Source organism: Eutrigla gurnardus (genome assembly GCF_963514095.1).
Source record: "Eutrigla gurnardus genome assembly, chromosome: 6".
Taxonomy (NCBI): Eukaryota; Metazoa; Chordata; class Actinopteri; order Perciformes; family Triglidae; genus Eutrigla; species Eutrigla gurnardus.
Window position 1 is genome coordinate 20109499 of NC_139920.1, and position 11191 is coordinate 20120689.

The window sequence follows — 11191 nt, forward strand, 5'->3', positions numbered from 1 at the left end:
TTGAGGTTCCCCAAATTTACCCGGAACCCGTCTCACAGCGGCGGTCACCTAGCGGGTTTTACCGCCGTTTTACAAATAAATACTTACAATTTATTTAAATAACAACACGTTTTATACTACATTAAAACAATCACGTCGATGTTACGGAAGCTAGTGTCCGTCGGGGTATCTTCCCTCCGAGGCTCTCTGAGATTTCCAAACATAAGTGTAGTTTTCACGACGAAATGAGTCCAAACTTCACACTTCGTTCCGCGGCCATAACTATTATAACATCATGCATTTATTTTACCGGGAACAAGGAAACCCGAAACAATCCGGTTGTTTTGTCTTTAACGGGGCGTGGTTAATCCGCGCACGCACACACACTCAAGCACACACACACACACACACACACACACACTCAGGCACACTCCTTCCTCTCACACACAGTTAACTTCGGCGGAGGCTCTGCGGGGCTCACACCGCGCTGGCGACCCTCCGGAGAAGCAGCTAGCTAGCCGCTCCACCCCCTCCCCTCTCCCGGCCCGAGGAAATGAAGAGGCGGCTCCACAAGAAGTACCTGGTGTTGATCCTGGCATACTCGGGTCTGCTGCTGCTAATCCCGTACGTGTTGGATTACCGAGACAAATCGGCGGAGCGCGGTAAACATGGGCTGCCGCAGCAACAGCCCCGGTGCCCGGAGCTGGAGAACACGGTGGCGCTGCTGTGGGACCGCGGCGGCGGCTACGGGGCCAACGGCAGCGACGCCGCCGCGGAGGAGCGGGAGGAGGGGCAGCCCAACAACCGGAGCCGGGCCCGGATAAACATCTACCTGCACGCCACCTGGAGGACCGGCTCCTCGTTCCTGGGCGAGCTGTTCAACCAGCACCCGGACGCCTTCTACCTGTACGAGCCGATGTGGCACATCTGGCAGGCGCTGTACCCGGGGGACGCGGGCAGCCTGCAGGGTGCCGTGCGCGACATGATGGGCGCGCTGTACCGCTGCGACTTCTCCGTGCTGCGGCTGTATGCTGGCGCGCAGAACGTCACCACCTCCTTCATCTTCGGCTGGAAGATGAACAAGGTGATCTGCTCGGAGCCGCTGTGCGACGCGCACAGGCGGCACGAGGTCGGCCTGGTGCGCGAGGACCGGTGCGCCAAGTGCCCGAAGCGCGACATTCGGGAGCTGGAGCGCGAGTGCAAGAAGTACCCGGTGATGGTGATCAAGGGGGTGCGCGTCCTCGACCTGAGCACGTTGGTGCCGCTGATGAGGGACCCGGCCGTCAACCTGCGGATCATCCAGCTGTTCCGGGACCCGCGCGCCGTGCACAACTCGCGGCTGAAGTCCAAGCAGGCGCTGGTGAAGGAGAGCATCCAGGTGCTGCGCAGCAAGAAGCAGAGCGACAAGTACAAGCGGCTGCTGGTGCCTAGCAACCGGGTCAACCGCGCCGAGAGCTACGTGTCCAGCGCCATGGAGCTCATCTGTGACAACTGGCTGGGGGACATGATGCTGGTGGCCAACGCGCCCCCCTGGGTGCGGAGGAACTACCTGCAGGTCCGCTACGAGGACCTGGTGCTGCACCCCATGGAGGAGCTGCAGAGGCTCTTCCGCTTCTCCAACCTTTCCAGCTTTCCCGCGCTGGAGAAGTTTGCGCTCAACATGACGCATGGCCAGGGGTACTCCTCGGACCGGCCCTTCCTGATCTCGTCCCGGGACGCCAAGGAGGCCATCTATGCCTGGAGAGAGCGGCTCAGCGTGGAGCAGATCCACCAAGTGGAGGCCTACTGCAGCGAGGTCATGAGGCACCTGGGCTACGAGAGGGCCGGCGTTGACAAGACCTCATGAGGGTTCAGGGGCCACGAGGAGGACTCGATGGGTTCAGGTGAGCTCAAAGTTTCTCGTTTGAACCTGCACTCGTGTCAGAAACAGGAAGTCAGTGGTTTGACAGGAACCGTCCTTCCCCGGCTCTGCTGCTGCTGATCCTTGACCTTTGACCTCCCTCTGACTCGGGCTGATTGGAAACAGAGCATCCGTATGGTGGGATCAGTGCAGTGTCAGATTAAACAGGCGAAGCATTTGAGGTTTCACTTCACTTCCTCTCACGTGCATGTTTCATCAGTGTTTTGGAAGCTCTTCTTGTGCAAGCGAGTGAAACTGCAATCTCATGATTTATTCATGAAAAACCACGCTTTCATGTCTGAGAGGAACCTTTTAATTTCATATGATTGTTACAGTCTATAACAAATAGCACCTGTTGATTGTGATGATACGGCTCCACAATGACAAAGAGATAAAAAAAATAAAAAAAACAGCTGGAAAGATTCACAAAGATACTCAACAAGTATACAAGAGCAAAACAACGACTACAACAGAGACATAAATGATTAGAAATCAAGATAATACAAACACAAAGAGACTTAATATAACCATCAAGAAACATAAAATAACCATAAAGAAACATAATATAACCATTAAGAAACATAAAATAACCATCAAGAAACCTAATATAACCATAAAGAAACACAAAATAACCACAAAGAATCATAAACTAACCATAAAGAAACATGAAATGACCAGAAAGAAACATGAAATGACCAGAAAGAGTCTAATCCTTGCTAATGTATAGAGGCGTCTTGTGATCTTCAGCATGAACTGCTGCTGGTGTCCCATAATGCAACACAATGTGAACACTGAGGTTTCAGGGATTAAATCCCTGTACAGCCTATCTGACACGCCGTGTTATCTGCTCTTATCTGCTCTTACATACGACAGAGAGTTTCTCTTTCAGACTCCGTACCAGGATGAGTTCAGGCCGAGGCTGTCGCCACTGTAACATCTGATGTTCTAGGGGTGGCAGCGAGGCGGTCGGAGGGAGCGAGGCAACCCACGAGAGCCTTCTCCCTCCTTAATGACCGACTGATGCTGTTCAATAGAGGCCTCATTGTTTCCTCCCTGGCAACGGCGTGTCCTCTCATGGGTAGCGGGGGGCTGGCAGCGAGTCGCAGGGCCTCTGCCGCCGCCGTCAAGAAGGGGCTCATTGTGGTCGGCGGTCCGTGACGGCGTACAGCTCCCAGGGTTACCGGCAGCCTGTCACCGCCGGGTCTCACCAGCAGCTGGGCCTGAAGCAGAAACAGCCCAGTCTCACTGCCTCCATCCGGACCAGCACTCAAAGACGGGGCTGGATGATGTAGGGGACCTACAGGGATCAGACCCAGAGGCCCAAAGTGTCAGGCGCCTCAAATCAACAAATCTTGTTGATGACTAAAATCAACAAAACAAACTGAGAGACCAGAAAATCACATCAACTATGAGAAGAAACAAAGCATGCAAGAGAAAGCAAGAGACACAAATGATCAGAAAGGAACATAAAACCACTACAAAGACACATCAAATGACTTCAAAGAGACGCAACATGACTACAAAGACACAAAACAACTACAAAGAGACACAACAACTACAGAAGGACACAAAGGAACTACAAAGAGAAATAAAATAACTACAAAGAGACATAAAACCACTATACAGACATACAACAACTACAAAGAGACAAACAAAGAACTACAAAAGAGACAAACAAAGAACTACACAGACACACCAAACGACTTCAAAGAGACATACAACCACTACAAAGACTCATAAAACAAATACAAAGACACATAAAACAACTTCAAAAGAGACATACAACCACTACAAAGAGACATAAAACAACTTAACATTATTAAACAACACATTATTACACTAACATTATTAATCCTATTGGACGTGTTTCGTCGTGCAGCAGTAATCTGTAACGCGGAGGCTTTGTTTAATCCCTGTTCCTCTCTTCCAAGGGCCCGGTGCTCCACGGCGAGGGCCAAAGGTGGACAACAACAACAGCACAGGCAGCAGGAATGTGGTCCTCCGGGAATCGGCGAGCACGAGGCGAGTCGATGACCTGGAGGAAATCCAAGTGGAGAGAGCGAGAGCGAGAGATGAATTTAAAAGGGGGGCAGCGTATTGGAACGGCGTGTTTCAGGAGGTGGTGGGGGTGCAGCGTATTGGAACGGCGTGTTTCAGGAGAGGGGGGCAGCGTATTGGAACAGCGTGTTTCAGGAGACGAGAGAATGGAGCAGCGATGAGGCCGGTCACACTGGCCAGCCTCCATCTTCTGTCCTTTTTAGCAGCACTTTTAGGGCCATAAAAAAGCCGAAGCAGGTCCTTCTTGGGAGACGAGGACCAGGATCCGGAGTGACCGGCCTCCGACTACTCGGTAATCTGTCACGCCAACGCAGCGCTCCGACAGAAGAGAGTACAGTATTTGGTGGAGAGGCCTGACTGAGGAACTGTTGTTCCGACCCCTCAGCCCCCCTCGGCCCCTCAGGAATCCAGACAGCTGCAGCGCCCCGTTGACAAAACCCTCACGTGGGTGTGAAATTCTCCTGATGTCCCAGAGCCGCATCACGGAGAGACGCCGCTGCCCTCTCACAGCTCCGTCAGCAGGTTTTCCACAAACGGACGGTACTTATTCATACAGCGTGTTTTTATTTTCGCCGTGTTTTTTGTCTAAACTCTTGTACGATGCTGAGACGTCCGTCTGGTTCGAGGACGTCGTGAGTCTATCAGCATTACCGTGTTCAACTTTAGAAGTTGGTTCTGTAATAACGAAGTACATGAAGAAGTTCTCTTGTCAAAGGAAGAAATAACTTTTAAGATAATTTAAACTGACCTCAGTAATAATAATAATAAAAAAAAAATGTTGGTTAAAATGTGTGATTTCATTGATGGTGACTTTTTTAAGCAGGTAGGGCAAATAATTGCAAAATCGCTCCGTTGGTTTCGTGTTCGGGATGTTTCTTCGTGTGACAAAAACCACGGAAGTGGATTAGGAATGAAAACGTGACTACTATGTGACGTTTTCAACATGATACGTAAAAAGTATTTTTACGTTCTGATAGTTGGTTTCCACAATAACAGCGTTTTGGGGGACTGCAAACGAAAACGTCAGGAACCGGGTTCCGGAACTCTGGCGTAGTCGTGTAGACTAGCAAAAACGGTTGCCGTGGAAATGGTAACATCACAGCTCCACGTTAGCAGTCAAACGTCCAGACAAAATTATCCTTTTTTTTGTTTGCATACTTTACATGACATTTGTGTGCAGGATGGACACTTTTATTGGTGTTCAACGGAAGGTCCAGAAGTTTCGCCACCGCCTACTGGCTTGGCAGAGACACTGCAGCATGTTAGCGTTGTTGTTGCGAATTGTTTTCAAAAGAATGTCATCTTAACACGGGGCTTTAAAAAAAAAAAAACGAAAGGAAGAACTTTCCTGTTTTTAGCGAGGCCGTTGTTGTGGAAATGTAGCCCAATATTGGCAAAAAAAAAACTTGTGGTGTCTCGGGGGTCGGTAGGTGGATGGGTCCAAAGAGGACTTTCAACCTGTGTGAACCTCATGTTTTTTTTTCTTGCATAATCATAAATGCTTGTAGTTATTTTAAGTTTAAAAACCAAACTAAGTGGGTTTTATTTCCTAAAAGAACAAAAGAGTGAAGACGACAACGACTGCTTAGACTTTTGATGTTTTTTATTAACATGTTGACATGCAAGCCGTGTGGTCGGTGGAGTCGGGCAGCCGGCTGCTGTGAGGAACAACAGGTGCACATAGCAACAGTGGAGCTACATCCTATAATTCCAGGTACAGAGAGCATGTAAATATAGCCGTCTGCAGAGACGTGTGCAACGTGAAGGTCGTACGAGTCTGTGATGTCACGTTGTCCGTGATGTCACGTCATCCATGAATGAGGACACACATGAGACTTTTTGACCGGATCATTTTTTATTTTCTGCACTTTTGTGTTTTGAAGACGAAGCCGGAATACGATATAAAAAAAATACAGTTTTGTATTTTTAAATCAACAGGATATATGCTGTTATATCTAGAGAAGTTAAGTCCCACCCCCTTTACCTTGGACCACCATGGGAGCTTATTTCAGAAAAATATAAATACTTTTTTTATTAGCTTTAATTGTTCCATAAATCTGATGTTTGTCAGTTTATCAGATAAAGTCTAAGTTTGTCGTAAACCTTGTGACCTCACACAAGGTACGTCAACGTACGACATGGCCCTTAGCTCGTCTTGCTAGCCAGCTAGCTTACTTAGCTTGTTACGTCACAAGGTAGTTTTCATGACATCACATGTTGGTTTGTGGACTATGGTTTTGAAGCATCCAGTTCAGCATTTTAGTTGTTGCCATTTTTGCAACCAGTAGAAGGAAGTGACCATGTTTGGACTGTGGAGGAGCGACGGGTGGATCTGATGAACATAAAGCAGCAGAGCAGCACCCCAAGCAGCAACCTTACTGGATCTGGATCCATGTGGATTCTCGTGTGAAGCTGCTAACAAAGTTAGCTTCATAATTCAACTTTACAGCTAAGTGTTCATCTTAGTAGCTAACTGCATTGGTAGCGTGGTAGCGACCTGTCAATCAGCAAGTAAGCCCCACCCCCTAATGCATCCCCTGCTTTCTGGTCTGTTGGACTCTAAATGGGCCATAATGGACTAAACTTGTGAACATCATGCCGGATTTAAGAAGCCTTCAAACTAGAGATTGAGACCATAAACTCATGTTTACAATCTGTATTGGGATAATAAATCAAGAGAGAAGTAGGCTCATTCTCTCATAAATGAGAGAAGGCGCCCCCTGGTGGCCGGCAGAGACAATGACAGCTTAAAGGCACTTCATAGCTAAGTTATAGCTAATGGCCACGACAAATCGAGACTTTATTGACACGCACAAATTATCTTTTAAATTGACAAACTTCATCGGTGTAATTCACGGGACTCACCACATCTTCCTGCCTCTCTCTCCTCCTATCTGGAGGTCTCGTCGAGGTTGTGAAGCCGGCCCTCCTCAGGACTGAAAGCCCCCCCGTTACTTCTCCCTCCAGCTAGAATGTAAATGACCCTCGCTGCTCTCACAGCTTACATAACTACATCCACTTCCTGCAGGTCCACAGAGACCAGGAACACAGTCGGCCCTTTCACACCTTTCCCTCATGTCCTCATAAATAAATGCAGCAGCCGCCGGCTGTGTGGGGAATTTCAAACGGGCCTTCATAAACCTCATAAAAGGGGGTTGAACTGGGCCTTCAGGGGGGGGGGGCAGCCCTGTCAGCTAAGCTAATATGCTACTATTTCCATGTGTGGGTGAAGAGCGGAGGGTTATAATCATGCTGCGTAAGAGGATTCAACAAACGTTGCGGTACCAAAACCAGATCCGAGTCAGTTTTTAGAGCATAAACAACTGATCAGGTTTCTGGGACTCTGAGAAGTTTCTCTTGAAAGTGAAGTGAAGTCTGTTTAAAGCTGTGGGTTAACATTGTGGCAAATGAGCGGCCGGTCAGCTTAGTTTAGCACAGAGAATGGAGATCAGATGAGAACAGAGAGGTGAAGCCCCGCCCCTTTCCTGTGGACCAACATGGCAGCTTATTAGCCAAGTTAGTAAGCTAGCTAGCAGGTCAAGCTAATGGCCATCTTGGTGACATACCTAAGTTAGCTAGCTAGCCAAGCTAACAGCCATCTTGGTGACATATCTAGCTAAGTTAGCTAGCTAGCCGAGCTAACGGTTGTGTTGGTGAAGTACCTAGCTAAGTTAGCTAGCTAGCTAGAAGGACGAGCTAACAGCTGTGTTGGTGACGTACCAAGTGAGCTAGCTAACGAGTCGAGCTAACAGCCATGTTGTGTGAGACCAGAGCTGTAGTTCACTGAGGGGTTTCACACTAAACTAAATGATACGACAAACTGAGACTTTATATTGAATATATTTCCCCAGAAATAATGTCCCATGGTGAACACAGGAAGGGGTGAGACTTAGCCTCTCTTTACCTAAGTGGCCGCTACAGTGGTCATATAAATTGGCCGCTACAGTGGTCATATAAATTGGCCGCCGCGCCGACCCTCCCACCACGTTGATCCGGTTCTACTCCCGTTTTGTTCCTATGGACCAACACATCGCTCATGCAGTTTAAAATGTCAACATTTCACATTTTGCGGTCAACATACAGAGTTAATAATATATACGTTTAAAGATGCTGATGCAGGTCAAAGGGCGAGTGGACTTCCTGTATTGATCTCTGATGATCAATATCTGCTTTCTGGGTTTGTTTACAGCTGAATGAAACCAATTTAACTAGTAGATTTCACCATGAAACTTCCCCAGTTGATCACTGACATTAACACGTTTCTGAAATGGTTTTGTGAATATGCAAATGAGGCATTATCTCATTAAATATGTGCAACACATTTCCAGAACTAGAAATCTGAGCTTTTGATAAAACCAGGTTCAAACTTCTCATTTCACTGTGTTGACGTCTCCTCTTTTATCATCCACTAAATACTGTCAAAGTCCATGTTTGTAGTAATGGAATGTTGTATAAATGAGGCTATATAAACCCTTCAGTTATACCCTACAGAATGATGAAATTAATTAAAGTGTAAAAGCAACTGAAAAGGAGATTTATGGCTCAGTCATTTAGATAGTATAAAATGAATAGGGTAAAAAAAACAAAAAAACTAATAATGAACATGAAACTTCCCCAGTTGATTACTGACATTAAGACAATTCTTTTTTGTATTACAAGTTTTCTGAAAATGTTGTTTAAACATGCAAATGAGGCATCTAATGTTAACAAATCTCCGACGCAAACAGACAAAAGTAGTAAAATAAATGTTTCCTCTCCTCCAGCCTGAGAGAAGACATGTTATGGAAGATAAATAGAGCAAAAATTGTTTTTGCAGTTGATTTTGGACAAAAGAAGCTATTTAAACAAACGTCCCGTGTTTCACTATTTTCGTACATTTTATTCCGACGGCGTATTAGAGCCACTGTAGAAGGGAAAAAAAAAAAAAAAAACGGAGCCGAGAAAGGGGGGGGGGAATTCAGAGAAAAAAATCGCAAATTTGCAACTTTATAAAGTGCCATGACCCTAAGGACCTTAACGAGACGTCACGTTGTCATGTATTCATTAGAAAAATAAATGTACGTACATTCATGGAAAGTTAGCTAGCATAGATGCAGCTAGCATCGTAATAAACTCGCAAATTTGCTTTCGGCTCCTTTTTCTTTTCCTACAGTGGCCCTAAACTGAACTAAATGAAGAAAATAAAATCATGAGCAGATTAAAAGATAATCAAAATAACAAAACTGGATGCATCTGTTATTTTTTAAAGTTGAATGATGAAGGCCTGCTCTTTGTGTTAATCTCGTCCGTCCCTCGTAACGTCATAGAAAACCACGACGATGAGACACACAGATGCTGTTTGTACGAGTCACGGGACGCTCGGCGCTGAAAGCGGCACTCCCGTGACAGAGGGGAGCAAAGCGTCGTGTTGCAGCTATTTACATGCTCACATTCTTCAGCCGCGTTGAGACCAACACGCCGGTCCGTCAAACGATCTGCAGAGACCTCTGATCCCGGGTCACCATCAAAGCCTTGCTTCGGCGGCGAGGGGGGGTCGTGATTTTGAAGAAGCCACTTTGCGTTTTTTTCTCACCGGCGGTTTAGATCACATGATCAGAGAAAGTTCTTCTCTTCATGTGTCACATGTTCAAAAGTCCACATTCTGCATAATAAAAGGTTCCTGCAGAGCAAACGAGAGCTGATCCACCCAACGAGGACAAGATCCTCCTGGAGGAGCTCCGAGTTCAACCTTCCCCTCCTCTCCGGTCTGGTCTCTGAAGGACTGGATGCCTGCAGGATGTGTGTGTGTGTGTGTGTGTGTGTGTGTGTGGGGGGGGGGGGGGGGGGGGTCTGAGGGCGAGGCGGTCTCGGGGGTAGAGGTGAAGTGTCAATTGTGATCCTCGATGGGGAAAACCAGGCGAGTGCCGCGGCTCAGCAGCTCCTGCTCACGGGAGTCCAGCTCGCGCTCCAGCGCCTCCTCCGACGTGCTGCCACTCCTCTTGCCGTTGGCACTCCAGCCCGACCCGCCGGCCGCCTCGCCCCCCCCGCCGGACGCCCCGTTGGCCGTGATGGCGGTGTCACCGAACGTGAAGGTGAGGTCGGTGTCGTTACGGAGGATGTCGGAATCGTGGTCCCTCAGCTGGTTCTGAAAACACATTCACAGTAACATGAGGACATAGGGTGGAGGAGGTGGGGTGGAGGACTTGAGGTGGAGGAGATGGGGTGGAGGAGGTGAGGCGGAGGAGATAGGGTTTAGGAGATGGGGTGGAGGACATGAAGTGGAGGAGGTGGGTGGAGGTGGTGTATTGGAGGAGGTGTAGTGGAGGAGGTGGGATTCACGTTCTGAGCAGCAAAACGAGCTCCAATAGTCACCGCCTCATTTAAAGGCACACAATGCATGCTGGGAAAGTGATGAACTCTAATTGATTGATTGATCGATAGTGGACTCGAGTCCTCGGGGGACAGATGAGGGAACAGCAGGTCAGCCGGGACCAGAAGGATGTTACATCATGGCGTCTGTCCATCAATCAGAGAGGAAAACTAATAAATCCATCAGAATAACTCGGATGCTCTGAGATCAGCGGCAGCACTTTAACACAAAGACTTTCCAGTTACGTTTACTCTCGTATCCAAACTCGTCTTGTTCTATCTGAGCTTGTTTTTAGTTTATTTTCTCTTAAATGTTTTTAAAGGAATTAAAATGTTGTTTTGTGTTTCATTTTTATGTTTTATGTAAATTGTTGTTGACGTGCAAAACAAATAAACCTAATTAAAAGCTGCTAAATAACCATTTAGATTCTTTGTGAATTAAAATAAAATACAATTTTGTGCTTTCCTCCTTACATGTTAAAACTAATATCTGTACTTTGTACTCCTCACATTTTATAAACAGACTTGTTACTTTAGTTTTAATGCATTTGAGGAGAATTATAGATTATTATTTAATTATTAATATGACGCGAGATTTGGTTAGTCTTGTATAAAAAACAGCCAGTAGAAATGCCCTTCACAGAACCCATCTGTTTAAAGAAATACTTCAACTTTTTGGAAAAATGAACTAAATATATATATATTTTTTACAGCGTGTTCGGTCTGAAAGGTTTAATTTATAAAGCCAGCTGTTAAACAGTTGGCTTGTTTTCTACCAACATGTTTAAAAGTCACATGGTCCGAGGTTAACAGGAACTACAGTTTCTAGAACATTCATCCCCTCTCCCCATTTCATAACATCCAGAACGGAAGAGGAGCTTTACTTAATCCCCCCCGCGGAGTCCT

At 46.9% G+C, this 11191-nt stretch overlaps 2 protein-coding genes and 2 long non-coding RNA genes across 5 annotated transcripts in view; 2 read left to right on the top strand and 2 right to left on the bottom strand.

The window, feature by feature from the left end:
* The first annotated feature begins 390 nt into the window (after nt 1-390).
* chst7 (carbohydrate (N-acetylglucosamine 6-O) sulfotransferase 7) lies at nt 391-4705 on the top strand. Its single transcript, XM_084011101.1, has 2 exons — nt 391-1862; nt 3811-4705. The coding sequence occupies exon 1, from the start codon at nt 533-535 to the stop codon at nt 1823-1825; it is 1293 nt and encodes a 430-aa protein (XP_083867227.1). The 5' UTR covers nt 391-532; the 3' UTR covers nt 1826-1862; nt 3811-4705.
* On the bottom strand, nt 2179-3804 carry LOC311014478. 2 transcript variants are annotated; one of them, XR_014597269.1, is made up of 2 exons: nt 2566-3804; nt 2179-2481 (listed from the first exon to the last, which is right to left on the bottom strand). It is a non-coding gene; the product is annotated as an uncharacterized lncRNA (long non-coding RNA). The 2 variants fall into 2 exon arrangements; XR_014597270.1 differs by having other exon boundaries at nt 2513-3804.
* Nucleotides 4706-5463: 758 nt separating the features above from the next.
* LOC311014883 lies at nt 5464-8742 on the top strand. Its single transcript, XR_014597305.1, has 2 exons — nt 5464-6331; nt 6691-8742. It is a non-coding gene; the product is annotated as an uncharacterized lncRNA (long non-coding RNA).
* A 142-nt stretch (nt 8743-8884) lies between these two features.
* slc9a7 (solute carrier family 9 member 7) overlaps nt 8885-11191 on the bottom strand; it is a 22406-nt gene continuing 20099 nt past the window's right edge. The window contains exon 16 of the mRNA XM_084011794.1: nt 8885-10061. Coding sequence (XP_083867920.1) covers nt 9804-10061 — 258 coding nt within the window. The 3' untranslated portion in view covers nt 8885-9803. The remainder of the gene's footprint in view (nt 10062-11191) is intronic.

Excerpts from the sequence above, each read along its gene's own strand:
- chst7 (XM_084011101.1), top strand. The coding sequence starts at position 533 with ATGAAGAGGCGGCTCCACAAGAAGTACCTGGTGTTGATCCTGGCATAC.